The following is a 20,739-nucleotide window of genomic DNA, read 5'->3' as shown; positions in this document are numbered from 1 at the left end:
AAAAAAAAAAACAACACTTCCCACATTACCTGTCTCTTCCATCTAATGATGTGTCTAATTCTTCCTTAAATTTATTCAAACTATCCACTTCCACATCACATGGAAGTTTGCTCCAACAATCGACTACTCTGGCTGAAAGCAAATTTCTACATATCTATCCTGCAACCATTCTTTCTCGCTTTAAATTTATAACTCCTTATATGTGTTGTCTGAGATAGAGTATGGATGGCAAAAACTTTTAGCCTATTCAATCCATTGAAAGTCTTAAACACTTCAATCAGATCTCCTTTCAGGTTCTTAGTTTCCAGATGCTTTAATTTACAGAGCTGAAGTATTTCTTGGTAAGAATACCCTTTGGTTCACCTAACTAATCTCGTTTTTATTCCCTGCACTTATTACACAATAGATCCACATACTTTCTGAAATGAGGCTTCAAAATCTGTATGTGCTTTACTTAAGATGTCGCCTAATCATTGATTATACATCAGAATAATTACCTCCTTATTCTGTATATACAGTATCACTGACAAAATTCCATGGGTTGTTCTACCATTCCACCTGCACTGATTAGACAACTTCGTCTGACTGCACTATTACCCTTCCCCCAACTCTTTTTCATTCTCTACTAACTTGAGTGTGGTACCACACATTTGGTATGTTAATATGGGATTACTGCTACCCATATGCAGTACCTTGCATTTGTCACTTAAACTTCTTGTTACTCCTTGGACTACCTGCCTAATTTTTCCAGCTCCTGTTGCAATGAATATTTCAGAATGTTGTATCTGACTGTCATTAACCACTCTGTCAACCTTTGAGTCATCTACAAACTTAGACATTAAGCCTGATATGCCATCATCAATATCATTAATAAATATTGTAAACAACAATGGGATAAGCACTGAACTCTGAAGAATTCCACATAACATTAGTCCAAGAAGAGCAGTGCCCATTAATAGTCATTCTGGGTCTTCTCCCACTCAACCACCAATGCTACGTTACTTCAATTTGTACAGCAGTCGTTAATGTGGCACAGTATCAAAAAACTTTTTCTGAATTCTAAGTATGTATGATGTCAAATTATTTTTTGCATCCAGTTCCTTTGTTACTGCATCATAGTATTTAATAAGACTGGTCCGACAAGGTCAATCCTTAAAAAATCCAGCCTGTAAATATAACTGCATTCCTGTCTAGATTATCCTGCATTCAGGGCTATGCAAAGGTACTTGGGGGGCCTGGATGCAAAAGGGGTTAAGGGGCTTTGTTTATTTATGTTGAGACTTTGATGGCTCCATCAATTGGGGCCCATAGATCGGGGGGGGGGGGACCCTAGTGCTGTGAATCCAATGCACCCCCCATATGTATGACACTGCCTGCATTACTTCTTTAACCAGTGACTCCATTATTTTATCTTTATTCTCAATGATGTTTTTGTTCTGGTGCAGATGTGGGAAACAACAGGAGGCATCTTTCCCCTAACGCTATGCACTATATTATGTTTTTTTCTTCATTAAATGCTTATTTATACTTTATTATCAATACAGCAAAATATCTTTCTTCCAGTAATTTATACCTGTATGGTACCATATCTGTCAGCACACATATAAAAAGAGCTACATATCAAAATCAGTTTGGAATACTTCAGTATTCCAAACACTGATTTTGTTATTTAAAAAACAAGGGGCCTGTTTTTTAAGTAACAACTACAAGTAGTTCCTGCTTTACAAGTTTTCGCTTTACAAGTTCCCGGGTTTATGAGTTTTTTCCCAAATATCAAGTATCAACAGAATCGAAAATATGAACATTAATTGCAATAAATAAATGCTAAACATTCATAAATATGGCATTTCAAACCATGTGTGTAGCTACACAATACATTACTACTGTGTGTGCATTTATTTTTTCAGGCAATGATAAGGAGGAAGGTCCAACTCTTAAAGAATTTTGGAAGAAATTCCATATTTTAGATGCTATCAAAATAATAAAACGAGTGTGGGACAAAATTACAGAGAAGAACATGGTGTCTGGAATAAACTCTGTCATCATTTTATTGATAATTTTGAAGGATTTCAAGAACCAGCAGAGATGGTACAAAATGAAACAGAAGCGGTCATTAATATTGCTAATCAATTGCAGCTTGAGGTTTCTATAACTAACATCACTGATTTGCTTCAAATACACAATGGAGAGCTCAAATCAAGACCTCCTCCTTGAAATGGCAAAATGCGAAGAAGCTGAGGAAAAATATTTAACAGATGAAACTTCTGTTTGTTCCTTTACTCTCAAGGGGCTTGACGAAGCTTTTCAACAAAGAAAAAAAAGCAAATAAGATTTTCGAGTCACAAAGTTCAAATTTCGAGTGCACTAGAAAAGTTGCTACAGATTTAAAAAAATACTTATGCATGCTATCGTGAAATTTCTAAAGAAAAAAAAAGACTGTCTTGGAGACACGACTCGTGAAGCATTTCCGAAGAAGAAAATGACTCCCTGTGCTTCCAACAATGAGTGAAGAACCATCAATGAGTGTGCATTTAGTTGATGATGATGAAGAATAAACATTCTTTAACATTTGTATGACATAAACAATTTCTTTACTCTCAAGGGGCTTGGTGATTGATTGATTTTAAAGGCTATGTTTTCATTTCTTTGGATAAATAAATAAATCATTGTTTAAGCATAAACTATTGATTTGTTGACCTTTATTTAACATTACTATGGTCAAATTTCATTGTTGGGAATGCAACCCCTGTTTTTAACATTATGGAAAAAATTTCCGCTTTATGAGCTCATGCTAGGAACAAATTAACTCGTAAAGTTGGGAACTACCTGTATTCACAATAAGTTTTTGTCTCTTTTAATGAAGTAACAGAATGTACTGTATTAAACACTGGAAAGTAAGAGAACAAGGTGAGTTTTTTAATATATATGTTTATAGTGGCCTGTTTTCAGTCTGACCCACAGTGGCAAAATTTGAAAGTCGATTTAAACATAAAAATTAAGTTTGCCATCATTTTGAAATAAACCACTTAAGAAGACTTCTGCATGCAACACAGTCTCACTGAATTTATGAGATTTTTTAAAAAAATATTAAATAATCAATTACCTAAATAATTAAGTATACATAGTTAAGTTCAAGGCTATGAAAGCTTTAAAAAGATGTCATGTCACTGCATCTCAGCATAGCCACTTTCTGTACATAGCTGTGGACAAACTGGACTTGCTACTTAGTGCATCAATCTTATGTTGTGAAGGCACTTTGCCATAAGTTGTGTTTCTAGTTGACTTCGAGTCTTATATAAAAATCAATGTGCTTCTCCATTGAAGCAGTGTTTTTTATTTAGAGTAGTGCAATATCAAAGCAAGTCTTGGAAATGTGCCTCTACAATATGAGAGAATGTTACACAAAGTAGCAAACCCTCCAGCTATGTACAGAAAGAGATTATGTCTGACATGTATAATAACTTTTTTATGACTTTCATATCTTGAGGCTTTTGCCCTGAACTTAATTGTGCCTACTTTACTTGCTGCTGCTGCAATATCTTGCATCTCACATATTGTGATATATCTCATCACTGGGTTGTTCAGGTTTTCATAATACCTATCTGCCTACCGGTGAAATCCCAAACAACAATTGAAACCATGGTCTGGACAGCAGCATATATATCTCCATTGGAGCAGTGGTTTTTATTAGTGCAAAATACCAAGGCAGCTCATGGCAAAGTGCCTCCACAATATGAGATCAATGTACCTAAGTAGCAAACCCAGTTTACTCACAGCTATGTACAAAAAGAGGTTATGTCTAACATGTACAATGATACCGAAATAATTAATTAGGCGAAGGTAAAGAAAGCCAACACAGGAAGGATGAGAAATGTCGGATAACTTACATGGAAAATTAGTTTCCCAATACAGCACTCTAGCACTGCTCGCTTAGTAAATGGATGGTAGGTTTGGAGCAGAAGTCAAGAACAATATACTGATTGACAGGTAGGCGTGGCAAATGATGTGCTGATTGGTGTGTGAACACAACACATGATAACATCGGTTTAGTAGCACTCAGAAGCACTAATGGTAACTTGCGCTAATGAACGCTTTCCATAATGGTGAAAAAAGGTCAGGTTACCTCCACTTGAATCCCATGGGAGCCTGAAACCCTCCCGAAGTGGAGGGGGTAACCTAACCTTTTTCTTTAGAATCATGGGTGGACTAGCGAATAAATTGTTTATTAACAAAATATTTATTTTTAATAATGAGAAACAAAAAAATGAATGGAACAAACTTTTATTAATTTAGTTTTCATCAAAAAATCAACCAACGTTTTATTTTCCTTACAAATTTTTTCCATCTTTAAAAGATTCATTGCTGCTACTACTACTGTTTTCTGTTCCTTACTCATAAATACACATTATAATGCCAGCCAATGACTACACAGTAGCTTGTTGTCTGTTGCGCCCACCACCGATCATTTCATCGTTTACCATGTCTACCTGTCAATCAATATATCCTTCTCGATTTCAGCTCCAGACCAATAACACCCACCGTCTGTTTACCGAGCGAGTAGTGCTAGAGTCCGGTGTTGGGGAAATTAATTTTCCGGGTAAGTTATCCGATGTTTCTCATGTTGGCTTTCTTTACCTTAGCCATTAACTATTATGAAATAATATACTTAAAAACTTACAGCATAAATGAAAAAATCCATAACACCTGCTGCATCTTTAATGAGAGCTTTGGGAGTGAAAAACAAGCCATCTGCCAAAGTTTTTAAAATCAGTTCAGCACTCATGGCCGCAACAACTACATATTCTGCAATCTGTAATAATAACAGAGAGCAAATTAGAATAAATTTCATTTAAAAATAAATATGTTTTTATGAATTAATGTATCATTTTACATTTAGTACAATTAGACTAATGAAAAAAATATACTAAAAACATCGGTATTTGTTATGATCAGGAAAAATTCTGTGAATATGGAAAGGACTTCCTTATGGAAAATGACAGAACATTTTGCAAAAAAAAAAAAAAAAAAACTTGCCTAAATACCCTTTATTACAGAAAACTACAAAATTATTTGCAATTACATGACCAAAACAGAAATAATTATATAATACAATGGGAACTTCTTTAATTTTTTATCTCAAATTTGTTTGCTCCTGCCACTACCAAATAAATATTCGGGTAAAACATCTTGAACTGGCTGTGAAAACAAAATCTTTGTATGTGAAAGAAAAGTGTTTTTTAGCATTAAAAAAAATTCTATTTTTTAAAGTTCGAGAGTTTAATTTGATTATTTTGGCACTCCCAGTAGTACCAAATTAATTCATTTGAATTTGGTGCTGAGCTATATATTGCTATATAATGCCAAGTATAGCACCAAATTTTCATGAGACTGATGTGATATGGCAGAAGTCTGAATTTTCTACAGGAGCCCTTTACCACTACTGAAAATTTTGCTGAAACTCCCGGAAGCAGCATATATGCAAATGCCAATCAAACTTATGCCATGATATGTTATTAATCATATTTAGCAGACACAGGATTCAACCATGGTCAATTCACATGCCTGTGCTGATGCACTCCTGCACTGACCACCTAGATACATAGGTTGTTGTATGTAGCTTAAATTTAGCAAACCTGAAATGGATGCATGAAAATTATATATGATAGATGTTAGGCTGAAGAACAGATGTTGTCAGTTGCTATACTCTCTACTACAGTATTCCAGAAGTTATTGCTGAGACACATGCCAATGGATGTAAAAAACAATTCAGAACATATAGTTATAATATCAGCTAGTGCCAGAATACTAGCTACCTAACCTTCTTACAAAACATATTCCCATTTCCTTCACAGTACAGTTGGTGACTCTGCTATTGGGGAAATGGGAAATATGCTGTGTAAAAAGGATAGGTGGAATAAGATCAGGGTATGTCTTACAGGGGCAAAAGAAGATGACATTTTAGGGTAGATATCTTTTAAGAACACAAAAGGTGATATTGTTATACATGTTGGGCCTAATGATATTAAGAGTAGGAAATCTGAGGACTTAACAAGTACAGGGCAATGTTGGGAAAAAGTCATGAGTTAGAATTGAATTTGAAAGTGTCTGCAATTATGACCAGACATGATAGGAGGGAAGATGTGTTGAGAGCCTTGTCAATCAATTCAGCCCTGGAGAGAATGTGCAAGGTACATGGAGCAGAATTTTTGTCAGCATGGTCTATGTTTGTTAACAGGAGAGACTATTTTTACAGGGATGGGATACACTTAAATAGAAGGGGTGCTAGAATATTTGCTGATGTTATCAAGGCAGTGGAAAATTGCTAGCTTGGGGTGATACACAGACTAACAGATTAATTAGAGCTGCAGGCAAAGGTAAAAGTGATTCTTGCATTGCCTTCTACTGCATGCAGCAGCCTGGAAAGCAATGTGTCAGAGATTTCAGGCCCTGCTGTGGGTCATCATGGAACAAGTAAATACATGGGCTGCATGCATTAAGGTAACTAAGAGTAAGAACATGCACATGTATACTTTCATAAACACTAATGCTAGAAGCACTGTAAATAAATTTGATGAATTTAAAGTACTGATTAAGTCATTAAATGAAGACATTGTAGGGATAGAGGAGATATGGTGTCACTCAGAAATAAGCAATGCTAAATTTAAATATGGGGAATACAATGTATAGAGGAAGAACAGACAGAACAAGAGGGGTGGAGGAGTTATGCTCTTAGTTAAGAAGCATATTAAGAAGCACTGAATCCAGTCAACATGAGGAACCAGTGCAATACTGAGTCAGTTTGATGTGATATAAGCAATGGGAAAACAAATTTGAAGTGTTATAGGCCTAATGATTGTGATGAATAGACCAAACAGCTATACAGGGAAACAGAGTGGGCCAACAAATCAAAATGTCTCATAATGGGAGATTTTAACTTTCCAGATGTAGACTGAAATTTGTTTTGTGGGTTGGTCACTCACACACTAGCAAGACTTTGTAGATTTCTTGGATGACTGTTTCCTACAGCAGCATGTTAGAGTGGCAACAATAGGAAGCAATACTCTTGATCTGGTTATCATGAGTGATTTTTCATGCATTAAGAATCTGCAAGTAAATGACCCACTGGGCAGCATGATCACAATATACTAATGTGGAATTTGATTAAAGATTACTGACAAGGGTAAATGGAAAGGCTTTTGCTTTTGTAAGGGTGACTAAAGTGGTCTCAGGCAGTTTTTAAATTCCATGCATTAGGACTAACTGATATGTTACCAAGAGGAAATTCTAAATGGGCATTCAGGGAAGTAATCATGGAAACTACTAGGCATTTTGTACCAATGAAGAAATACTGTTCAAGGCTTGGACCTAAATGGAGATCAGATGAACTATTGAGACACGTGGCAGAGAAGAAAAATATGCATGGGGCACATATAAATTATCAGGTAATAGTAACAGCCATATAGTGCAAGGAAGCCACTGGCTTTTGTTGCACTGTTAAGAAGAAGAAGAGAGGAAAAAAAAAAAAAGAATAGATAAGATAATACAAATTATTATTTCCCGCAAACTTGCTGACTAAAGGAAAATTTCCTATAATCTAGTCTAAACCTCTTCCCCTATAATTTGAATTTATGCTCCCAAGTTATGGAATTCTCTATAACAGTGAAAATTTTGCATTTTACTAACCTCTCTCAGAGCCTTATAAACAGCAATCAGGTCACCTCTGAGGTGCCTGGTTGCCAAGCTCTGTAGCCCACATAATTGGAGTCTCCTTGTATGGCTGCCCATCCGCTGATTTCACCATGTTAGTTGCCTGTCTTTGGCCCCTATCAAGAAGTTCTGTCTTTTTCCCAGATGAGCTCTCCATACTCAAACACAGTATTCTCGAAAATGTGGTCTTACAATTGCCTTATACAGTGGGACCATGACCTCCATCTCTACACAATAATGTTCGATAAATCACTGAGAGGACACCATGTGCTTCTTGGCTGCCTGTTTATGCTGCTCAGAAAGCTTCATATCTGCCTGTATTATAACTCCCAGATCCCCTTCTTCCACTACTGTATTTAATTCAACCCTACCTACTGTATAAGTTATTTTGGGGTTGAAATTTTCCAAGTGTGCCTTGCATTTTGCTGCATTAAAACACAGCACTTTTCTGACCATTCTTGAAGCTTGTCAAAGAAAGCAGCATTGCTTGGTACTGATCATTTTTATGTCATCTGCAAATTTTGACATCAAGAATCAGTCCAAGAACTGATCCTTGCATGACCCCAATTCTGACTTTACACCAATCTGAAGAATATCCATTTTTCACAACCCTCTGCCTTCTTTCATTCGGCCACTCAGCAATCCTTCTTACAATTTTTCCAGTAATCCCAGCATGTTCCAGCTTATACAGTAACCTCTCATGAGGGATTAAATCAACTGCCTTACTGAAATCCAAAAAAACTGTCAAAATTGTTGTTGTTGTTGTTGTTTTTGGTTTTTAGGAGCATTAGCAACTAAGGCCATATTGCTCCGGGATATGCGGTGGTCATTCCCTGACCTTTCCGCATCCTTCATATTTGGTGGCGACGGGCTCGAACCCCGGTCTAATCAAGAAGCGTGTGCTATGCACTGCTGCTCCTTCCCACCTGGCTACGGAGGCGCCCTGTCAAAATTGTTCCCCACATCCAGTTCATGCATTACTCTGTCAAAATAGCCTATTTAGTTAGTTAAACATCTAAATGTCCCAGAATTGCCCTCTTAATCACTGCCTCTAAGATTTTTCCTGCTGTTGAAGTCAGACTACCTGGTCTGTAGTTACCGACTTCGCTCTTAGAACCAACTTTATGTATTGGTGATGTGTAGGCACTTCTCCAATCCAAAGGAAACTCTCCCAAGTCCAAAGATGCCCCCTTAATTAACTTCAATTGATTCAATACACGACCTGGTGGCATCCCACAAAATTACTGTGTATATGTCATCAACTCCAGGAGCCTTACTTGCCTTTATGTTCAAAAGATTTTCTAATAAACAGTCATCTGAAATTTTGAAATCACTAATTTCATATGACTCTGTCTCACTTGCACAGCCTCTTCTCAGCACAAAGGGTCTTTCTTCAGTAAAGACAGATGCAAAGTACCTGTTCAATTCTTAGACAACCCAACTGTAAAAAATTCCTTGTTCCCATTCTTTGATCTCTTAGCCAGTGCTTTCTCACATGCAGCCTTGGCCTATCTAACCTTCTCTGTAGAACTATTACAAATCAACTTGTAGCTGTTATAGGCTTCAGTACTTTTCATTGATCTGTAACTATTCCATGCTATCTTTTTCTGCTCTATTTGAAAGCCCAGCTCTGCATTCATCCATTTCAGCATCCTCCTCCTCTTCAATATTTTCTTAATGGTTTGTATGCTTTCATGGCTTCTATGATTTTTTGGTTTAAAGGTATTCCATAATTCAAGGGTATTTCCCCTCACTCTGCATCTGCCCAATTAATAGATGCCATATAGCAACTTAAACCATCCAAGTCTTGCCTTTTGGAATTAAAACTCATGCCTTTAACTACTGCAACATCTTTCTTTGTCATGCAGATAACGACTGTGTGATCACTACCTGCCAACGATTCCTGTATTTTAAGCTCTGTGATTTCATCTAATTCATGAGTAATGAGGTCAAGAATATTCTCACCCCTCATATTTTCTCTACTGTGCTGGTACAAATAATCTACTTTTTTTAGAAAAATTTCTGCCCCAGGTGAGTATTTGTCTCACTTATTCCAATCAATCTGGGGCAGACTGAAGTCACCAATAATAAGACACTCACCCCTTCTTGCTGATTCCATCTGCATGTAAAGACTCTTGTCATAATCTTTGCCATTTTCTAGTTTGTAGATTTACTCCCACTATCATTCATTCAACAAAAAACACAGATATCGTGTTTACAGTGATAGTGAATTGACCATGTAAACTAGCATGTGGCACTATCACATGCTAGTTCAAGCAAGCATTCATTTCCAGTACACTGTGTGTACAGTCAAGTTGCATTCTTTCAATGTCAAAGTTTATTTGTAAGTCTGTGCTTAAAATGGATAACTATACATTCTTAGAGCATGCAGATATGCATCAAATTTTTAGCGAAGCTCATGACAGTGGTGCAGCAGCTTTAAAATTGTACCTGGAGCAGTGTTCTCAATGAAGACTAATGAATCCTGGCACATTTCACATCGTTTTGTTTATTGTTTATAGCATCAATGAGACTTGTACTGTTTGCCCTTCTACAGTAGACTGGATAAAAAAAAAAGGAAAAGTACAGGAATTGTAATGTGGAAGAAATTTTTGACGTTGAAATCTTCAAATGGCCTTAATTTGTTAACAAAGCATCCCAAGACACATGTGCATAAGACATTTTTTCACTGTTTTGGTCCAATATAGTACACCCTCCATTGCACTTATTTTAGGGACAACCTGAGATTTCATATTATAATTATTGTAGAGGCCCTTTCCCATGAGTTGCCTCAGTACTGCACTACTCTAAATAAAAAGAACTGCTTTGATGGAGAAGTATGCTGTTTTTTTATTTAAAGTGTATGCCATTAACCGCAGGGGCTTGCATCTGGTGAGTATGGGCTTGGCACACCCAGCGTCCTGAGCTGGATATCATCATTCTTCTCTTCTTTGGTGATTCCCTTTTATTTCTCTCTCTCTCTCTCTCTCTCTCTCTCGGGGTAGTTCAGAAATTTTTTTTTGGCTGGTGAAGCATAAGCCTCAGGCTTCCTTGCACCATATGGCTAATAATAATAATAACAATAATTACACAACCATCATTAACTCTTATCGGAATCTTGTCAGCAGGTAAAAAGTACTATGAAGGCCTGAACAACCCAGTGATGAGATATATCTACAATATGTGAGTTGCAAAGGTCGAAAAACAGATTAAAAACTCAGATAAATTTAGGGCATAAAGTTTCATGCTATGACAGTTATAAAAGCTTACTGTACAGATGGGGCATAGCCTATTTATATATATAGCAATGAGTACACTAGGTTTCTGCTTAGTGCATTAACCTCATATTGTGGAGCCCATCACCACAAGTTGCCTTGGTATTGCATTACTCTAAATTAAAAGCACTGTCCCAATGGAGAAGTATCCTGCAGTTCTTTAAAGTGCATGCCATTATTCAAACCATAGTTTTGACTCTTATTGGAGTCATGTCAGTGAGTAAGCAACCCAATGATGAGATATATTTGCAATATGTGAGATGCAAAATGGTAGAGCAGATTAAAAACTCAAATAAATTTAGGACATAAAAAGCCTCATGCTTCGAGAGCTGTACTTCTCCATTATAGAGCAATATTACTCTAAATAAAAAGTGATATATTTCTCTACTGGAAGAGTGCTTTTTATTTAGAGTAGAGAAATAGTGAGGTAACTTGTGGAGAATGGTTTCCTCCATATGAAACTGATGCACCAAATAGCAAACCTTTGTTCATTGACAAGTACATAAATAGAATATATCCTATTTATTAATACAGAAATTGTAAAATAATGATTTACAATTATTAATAATAATAAATAAGTCAATAATTAATATTAATAAGTCATAAAAATTATTCTGTATTAATAAATAATGTAAACATCTTACAGTGGAAAAATACAAATTATAGCACTTTACAATTCATCCACAAAACAGGCAGCTTCTATGTTTGCAATATTACAAGCCAAGTCATGGTTGGTCATTAATATTACTCAACTGAGTGTTGGCTAAAATAGCTTAAAAGTCTGCCAAAGATTTTGAGAAAAAAGTCCATGCCCTTTAGTGCTTTAAAATTATTGGTGGCTGTTGATGCAGGTTTAAAAAAAAACCTTTCATTTTTTTCATGTACTGCGTTTACTAAGGTCTACACAATGGATATTCGGGGTTCGAGCCCGTGACCACCAAATACAGATGATGTGGAAAGGTCAGGGAATGACCACTGAAGCAACATGGCCTTAGTTGCTAATGCTCCTAAAAATCAAAACAACAACAACAATGGATATTATGAAGTGACACAGGTCTTCTCAAAAGAGCAGAGGGACTCAAATAACAATGAGTGGGACATGCTTCATAGGGAAATTTTGGAACAGACTGCCAGTGGAAAAAAGAGAATAAGGGTGGGGGAAGGTGGGGGAGAGTCTAAGGAGACTGAAAGAATTGTGAAAAGACATGCATTTGTGTATTGTTTTCCCAATCTATGGGAAAATAATATGCAAGTGGGTGCATTTTTACACCTACATTGAGAGATTTGATTTTTTTTTATAGCTATACTTCTTTAGTTAAAAAATAATCAATAATGCAAGTTGAAACTGTAGATTTGCATCTAAAGACATATAAAAATTCACAATGACATAATTCCAGGAGACATTTTAATATTATAATTTTTGCTTCATAGGGTCAACTTAAAAACTAAACATTCTCAAATATATCACAAGATTATAAGTGCCAGGACACAGAATTTTGAGCTCGTGGAAATACAAGTTTTTTGGAAATTTTTATTGTCTTTTTGATTAATTAACATATTAAATTGTGTTTTACAAATAGTTTAAATAGTCTTAGCCATGTTTATTAGCTTATTTTTGAATTTAGCTAGTGATTTTGTAAGTTACAACTACCATTCATACTGCTGCTGCATCAGTGTTTTGGCATGAATACTGTAGCACGTAACGAGCAGTGCAAAGGAATAGTAAGGTTTTAAATTGTGATATTTGATAAATAAGTAGCTTGAATGTTCTAATCATTTGTTGGGCATATATCTTTTTTGTGTTTAGCTAAGGAATTTTTACTTTTTAGCAAAGATATAACAAACATTTCCATCACAATGGTATAGCGTAACATATATCTTGAACTTGATAGTGTAAGGTTTAATGTAAAACTAGACAGTATAATACATATCACTGCATTTAGGAATCTATTAGCTTAGTGTAGTATTTTCAATTATTCATTTAAATTTATTAATCTTATTAATTTTCATTGTTAATCAATTAAATTGTATTTAAATGGAAATCATGCTCCAGACTAGAGCAGCAAAGCAATGCGCACAAAGTAGCGGGAGTGGTATGGCTCAGGGGGAGAACTGAAGGGGGCGATTCTCCAATGCATCATAGCGTAAAAAAATTTGCAACTTATGAAATGTGCTAGGTGCAGAGAATGTGAAGAAATTAGGCGACAACACAGCATTCTGGTGGTGTTTATGAAGTTTTAAAAGTGGGGGTAGATGTCATTGAAGGAAATAAAATGGCAGCCCATCAAGCCTTCAGCTGCCAAACTCAACACAAGAGCTCACTCTTGTGCATCAGACATCACAGCAGCAATCTTCAAGGCAGAATGCGCTGGTACCACAGGAGCCTGTTATTCTTGGTGAGTCTATTGTCACATAAATGGGAAATATGTTGTGCAAGAAGGATAGGTGGACTGGGTCTGCCAGGGACAAAAGTAGATGACGTTATAGAGCATATATGATCTTTTAAGAGCACAAAAGGTGATATTGTTGCACACGTTCACACAAATGATATAAGGAGCAGGAAATATGAGGGCTTACTTAACAAGTACAGGGTAATGTTGGCAAAAAGTTAAGAATTAGGACCAAATTTAAAAGTGTCTGCAATTCTGTTCAGACACGATAGGAGGGAGAATATGTTGAGAGCCTTGTCAATCAATTAGGCCCTGGAGAGAATGTGCAAGACTCATGGGGTGGAAATTTTCTCAGTGTGGTCTGTGCTTGTTAACAACAGAGACTGTTTTTACAGGAATTGGAATATATCTGACTAGAAAGGGTGCAAGAATATTTGCTGATGCTATCGAGGCAGTGAGAGGTGAGTTGGAAAACTGCTAGCTTGGAAGGATATACAGACTAATAGTTTAACTACAGCTACAGGCAGAGGAGAAAGTGATTCTTACACTGGTACTATTGGTACATGCAGCAGCCTGGAAAGCAAAGTGTCTGGGATTTCAGGCCCTGTCATTGGTCATTATAGAACAAATGAATACATGGGCTGTGTTAGGGAAACAAAGAATAACAACACGTACTTGTATACCGATGAGCCAAAACATTATGACCAGTGAGTCATTATGCAAATCGAAGCAACTGCAGGTAAACTACGGCACATGCGTGAGTCAGGACATGGCATAAAAAACACCTGATACTGAGCTCCATTAATCAGTGTTACTCTTGTTTTTCAGATGGGAAAGGCAGCAGACTTAAGCGAGTTTGACAAAGGCCAAATTATAATGGCCAGACAACTGGTCAGAGCATATCCGAAATGGCACGGCTGCTGGGATGCTCATGGTCAGCGGAAAATGGTTCAAGGAGGGAAAACCCACAAACTGCCAGCGAGGTGTTGGATGACCAAGGCTCATTGATGCTCGAGATGTGCGAAGGCTCTCCTGGATGGTACATGGCAACAGAAGGGCAACTGTAGCGCAACTCGCAAGTAATTGGAATGCTGGTGACAGCAGTAATGTGTCACAACACACAGTACATCAAACCCTGCGGAAAATGGGGCTGCATAGCCGCAGGCCGCTTCAGCGGCCCATGCTAACCACAGTTCACTGGCGAAATCGCCTATAATGGGCATGCAAGCATTGAAACTGGACCTTGAGTGATTGGAAGGCGGTTGTCTGGTCTGATGAATCACGTTTCCTGTTGCAACATGTGGAAGGCTGGATACATGTGCGTTATTTACATGGGGAAGTGATGCACTGTGGGATGAAAACAAGCTGGTGGCGGCAGCAGTGTCATGCTTTGGTTGATGTTCTGCTGGGATATGCTGGGTGCAGACATCCATGGGCTGGGCACTCTGATGTCTACCACCTACCTAAACATCATTGCTGACCAGGTACACCCTTTAATGGCAACGGTCTTCCCCTCTGGTAGTGCCGTCTTTCAGCAGGATAATGCACCATGCCACAACGCCCAGATTGTTCGAGACTGGTTTGCAGAACATGAGGAAGACTTCCAGGTATTGCTCTGGCCTCCAAATTCCCCAGACATCAATTACGAGTATCTGTGGTTTTTTTTTTTTTTTTGTTAGTTGTTGGCGCATCGGCTTCTGTGGCCATATTGCACCTCCCAAGGCTTTTGCATTTTCTACTCTGATCCAAGCTGGAGGCGGGATTTGAACCTGCGACCTTTGGGTTGCCAGGCAGGCACTTTACCCAAACCGGCTAGCCCGGCCGGCTCTGTGGTTTGTGTAGGAACAGCAACTTCGATCTGCGGCATCTCAACCACAGACCTTACAGGAGTTAAAGGATCTGGTGGTTACGTAGTAGTAATAGTAGTAGTAGTGGCATGTGATGCAAGAAAGCAAATGTATGAGCTTATGCAGCATCAGCCAAAAAAAAAAAAAAAAATCACCCAATTCCCTCCAAATGCCTGTCCAGTTGCTCCTTAAATTTATTTAACCTATCAACTTCCACAACAACAGATGGAAGTTTGTTCTGGCAATTAACCACACGCTGGCTAAAGGCAAATTTCCGCACATCTATTCTACATCTGTCTTTTCTTAATTTGAATTTATGCCCCCCCTTAGGTTCATAATCTGAACAAGTGGAAGGATCCCATCAGAATTCAGCGTGCTCAACCCATTCAAGGCCATATACACCTCAATCAGATCACCGCGCAGGTGCCTATTCTCCAGCCACTGCAATTTGCAGAACTTAAGCCTCTCTTGGTAAGAGGATCCCTTCATTCCCCTCACCAATCTTGTTGCCCTTCTCTGTACACGCTCAAGGAAATCTACATCCTTCCTAAAATAAGGCCTCCAGACCTGTACGCAGTACTCAAGGTATGGCCTGACCATTGCCTTATACAGAGGGACAATCACCTCCTTTTCCCTGCTAGCAAAATTCATATATATCATTGACAAAATCCCATGACCTGCCCTGGCAGCCTGTCTACATTGCTCAGAAAACTTCATATCTGACTGCACAATTACTCCCAGGTCTTTTTCATTTTCTACCACCTTAAGTGTAGTACCACACAGTTGGTACGTTTCTCTGGGGTTACTTCTACCCATATGCAGTACTTTGCATTTGTCAAGGTTAAACTTCAGTTGCCACTTCTTAGCCCATCTGCCCAAATTATCTAGATCCTGTTGCAGTAGCACACTGCCATTACTGTCATTAACAACCCTGCCAACCTTTGTATCATCTGCAAACTTCGACACTAAGCCTGATATACCTTCATCAATATCATTGATAAATATATAAAACAACAGAGGACCCAACACCGAACCCTGTGGGACACCACTAATAACATTAGTTCACGAAGAGCAGCACCCATTAATTACCACCCTCTGTCTTCTCCCACTCAACCATCCTTTTATCCATTGTAGCAACTTACCCTTAATACCATTCTGCTCCAATTTGTACAGTAGTCTTCCATACGCAACAGTGTCAAAAGCTTTCCTGAAATCCAAATATATGATATCAAAATTATTTTTTGCATCCAGTTCCTTTGTAACCACATCATAATATCCTATAAAATTTGTCAGATAAGACTTTCCTTTAACAAACCCATGGTGTGTCTGAATTATTGCTGCAGTCTTGTCTAGATGATCCTGCAATGCATCTTTAACCAGTGACTCAATTATTTTACCCGGAACAGAAGTTAAACTAACTGGTCTGTAATTACCCATGTCACCCTTCGATCCCCCTTTGTGAATTGGGAATACATTTGCACATCTCCACTCCATGGGGACCTCCCCTGACTCCAAGGATGCTCTCATAATTATGGCTAAGGGTTTGCTTAGTTGCTTTGCTGCCTCCTTTAATATAACTGGATAGATCCCATCCACCCCAGGTGCCTTTCTTAGGTTTAACTTCAACAATTTCTCCTCCACTTTGCTCGCAGTTATTACAAAACCATTAAGCACCCTGCTACAATTTGATAACCTTCTGCCATTTTCAAACCTTAATAACTCTCATGCATGAATGCAGATGCAAAATACTCATTCAGTTTGTTTGCTATCTGAGCAGAATCATCAACGAACCATTGATATCAAGTGGACCAATCAGATTCATCTCCTTCCTTTTAGAGTTCATATAAGTAAAGAAATCCTTGCTGTTTTTCTTAGCATCTTTTGCCAAAGATTTCTCGTAATCTGCCTTCGCCTGCCTAACCTCTTTGTGACCTGAATACAACAGACTAGCTATATCTGCCATAGGCTTCTGAGTCATTTGATAATTTATATGCATCCCATGCATTTTCTTCTCTGTCACGAGTCTCATTAGTTCATTTGATAACCATTTAGGCCTAAACCTTGAACAATATTTCTTAATAGGTATGAAACTTTTAATAGCATCCACAATTAATTTCTTGAATGCTTCCCACTTAGAATTTACTGTTGGTAACATCGTCAGTTGGTCCCACTGTACAGAATTTAAAAACTGTCTGAGACTGCTGTAGTCACCTTTACGGTAGCAAAAACAGTTTCCTTTACCTCTGATGGTAATTATATCTGTAAGTAAATCCCACATCAGTACACTGTGATCACTGCCACCTAGTGGTTCCTTTATCTGCAAATTCTTAATACACGAATGATCACTGCTGATAACCAGATCAAGAGTATTACCCTCTCTGGTTGTGGTAGCTGGTACGCGTTGGTACCAGATACTACAAGACACATTTAAAAATTTTGTAGCATCCATGCCTTGCCGGGTACAAGCTGTTTGGCTGCATGTGGAGGACCAACATCATATTAAGTAGGTGGTCATAATGATTTGACTCATTGGTGTATACTTGAATGTACACTAATGCTAGGAACATTATACATAAATTTGATGAATTTGAAGTACTGATTAACTCATCAAATGCAGACATTGTACGAATAGCAGAAACATGGTGTCACTGAAACATAAGTTTTGTTGTTGTTTTTTGGTTTTTAAGAGCATTAGCAAGTAAGGCCATATTGCTCCAGGATATGCGGTGGTCATTCCCTGACCTTTCCGCATCCTCCGTATTTGGTGGTGACGGGCTCAAACCCCGGTCTAATCAAGAAGTGTGTGCTATGCACTGCTGCTCCTTCCCACCTGGCTACGGAGGCACCTGAAACATAAGTGATGCTGACTTTGAATATGGGGAAGTACAATGTATACAGGAAGGACAGATAGAAGAGAAGAGGGGTAGAGTGTAATGTTAAGTCATTTGGTGTGATATTAGTACTAGGAAAACAAAACTGAGAGTAGGAGTGTGTCAGAGGCCTAATGACTATGATGAGTATACCAAACAGCTAAACAGAGAAATAGAGTGGACCAGCAAATCAGAATATCTCAAAATGGAGGATTTTAAATTTCCAGATGTTGACTGGAATTTGTGAGTTTTGTGGATTTCTTGGATGACTATTTTCTACAGCAGCATATTAGAGAGGCAACAATAGGAAGCAATACTCTTGATCTCGTCATCAGCAGTGATTCTTCATGCATTAAGAATCTGCAAGTAAAAGACCCACTTGGTAGCAGTGATCACAGTGTACTAATGTGGAATTTAATTAAAAACATAACTACTGTCAAGGATAAAGAGAAAGGCTTTTGCTTTCATAAGGGTGACTATAGAGGTCTCAGACAGTTTTTAAATTGTGTACATTGGAACCAACTGATGATCTTAACAACAGAAAATTCTAAATGGGAAGTATTCAGGGAAGAAATCAAAGAAGCTACTATGCTTTTCAAACCAACAAAGAAATACTGTTCAAGGCTTAGATCTAAATGAATGTCAGATGAACAATTAAGACACATGACAGAGAAGAAAAGTGCATGGGAGGCATATAAGTTATCAGGTGATACACAAACCCATAGTAGACATAAATCAGTCTGTAATCAAGTCACAAAGGAGGTCAGGCAAGCTAAGGCAGATTATGAGAAGTCTTTGGCAAAGAATGAAAAGAAAAACAGCAAAGACTTCTATGCTTATAATAACAGTAGTAGGAAGGGGTTAAATCACATTGGGCCACTTGATCTCTATGAATTAACTCTTGACGACCCTGCTCAGTTTGTGGAAAAATTGAATACAGTATTTTGCATCTACATTCCCACATGAGGAATTCTTTAGGGAAGGGGATGTCATAAGTTTATCAAATTCTAACAAGGAGCTAAATGACTTTATGATAACTGAAAAGAAAGTGCAGGAAAAATTGTCGAGGACAGACATAAAAAAGGCACTTGGAACAGATGGAATCTATCCCATTATATTAAGGGAGGCAGAAAAGGAGGTAAGCGAACCTTCAGACATAATTATGAGAGCATCCTTGAATTCAGAGGAGGTCCCTATGGATTGGAGAAGTGTGAATATAACCACAATTCATAAAGTGAGATCAAAAGGCAACATGAGTAATTATAGACCTGTTAGTTTAACATCTGTTCCAGGGAAAATAACGGATGCGCTTGTTAAAGAAGTAATGCAGGACCATTGGACAGGCATGCAGTTTATACTGCAATCACAGCATGGATTTGTTAAGGGGTGGTCTTCTCTAACCAATCTGATTGGCTATTATGATGCAGTGATCAAGGAACGGGAAGCAAAAAATTATTTAACATCATATACTTGGATTTCAGGAAGGCTTTTGATACTGTTGCATATAAAAGACTTCTACACAAACTGAGGCAATGTGGCATTAAGGTCAAGTTCCTGCTATGGATAAAGGGATAGTTGAGTGGAAGAACACAGAGGGTGGTTATCAATGGGCACTGCTCTTCCTGGACTAATGTTATTGTGGGAGTCTCCCATGGTTCAGTGCTGGATCCACTGTTTTCCATATTTACCCATGATATGAAGGTATATCATACTTAATTAGTATTAGTAACGGCTGCATGGTGCAAGAAAGCCTATGGCTTATGCTGCACCAGCCAAAAAAAAAAAAAAAAAATCCGAACAAAACAATGATAAACACAAAAAAAAAATAAATAAATAACTAAATAATAATAATTAATAAATAAAAAAAATAAAATAAAAATAAATTTTTTTTTTTTTTTTTTTTGGTAGTTGGCGCATCGGCTTCTGTGGCCATATTGCACCTCCCAAGGTTTTTGCAGTACTTTGATCCAAGCCCGAGGCGGGAATCGAACCCGCGACCTTTGGGTTGCCAGGTAGGTACTTTACCCACTCGGCTAGCCCGGTCGGCCAAAAAAAAAAAAAAAAAAAAATATAAATAAAAAGGAAATTAAACCTATCATCCTATGCACTTCCCTTACCCGAAAGTACTATCCCGATGACCTTTGAATTTCCCCAAACTGTCGGCCTCTACCACCCATGAAGGCAACTTATTCCAGTAATTTATAACTCGCTGGCTAAAATAAAACTTCCTGTAGTCCAATCTAAACATTTTCCCCTGTAACTTGAATTTATGTCCCCTAGTTCTAGCATCATTTATAATCTTGAAAATTTTGTCCTCATTCATTTTACTGATGCCTCTCAGAGCCTTAAACACCTCAATCAAATCTCCTCTAAGGTGTCTAGTTTCCAAACTCTGCAACCCACATATTCAAAGTCTTTCTTCATAAGGACGCCCTTTTGCCGATCTCACCAGGCGAGTTACCCTTCTTTGCACCCTTTCAAGAAGCTCGATGTCTTTCTTTAGGTGCGGTCTCCATACTTGAACACAGTATTCCAAGTGTGGTCTAACATAAGCCTTATATAATGGGATTATCACGTCCCTATCTGTACTTGCAAAAGTTCGATAGATCATCGATAGGACACCATGGGCCTTCCTTGCAACCTGTTTACA

The 20,739-nt window shown here is 37.8% G+C and overlaps 1 protein-coding gene across 1 annotated transcript in view; it reads right to left on the bottom strand.

Annotated features, from left to right (window-relative positions):
- na (sodium leak channel non-selective protein na) overlaps window positions 1–20,739 on the bottom strand; it is a 605,671-nt gene that overhangs the window by 264,541 nt on the left and 320,391 nt on the right. The window contains exon 22 of the mRNA XM_090376183.1: window positions 4,679–4,810. Coding sequence (XP_090232309.1) covers window positions 4,679–4,810 — 132 coding nt within the window. The remainder of the gene's footprint in view (window positions 1–4,678; window positions 4,811–20,739) is intronic.

Source organism: Mastigoproctus giganteus, chromosome 6, assembly GCF_048544385.1.
Source record: "Mastigoproctus giganteus isolate SK-2022 chromosome 6, ASM4854438v1, whole genome shotgun sequence".
NCBI lineage: Eukaryota > Metazoa > Arthropoda > Arachnida > Uropygi > Thelyphonidae > Mastigoproctus > Mastigoproctus giganteus.
The sequence above is the reverse complement of the archived record's forward strand: the minus strand, read 5'-3'. Positions and strand labels throughout refer to the sequence as shown.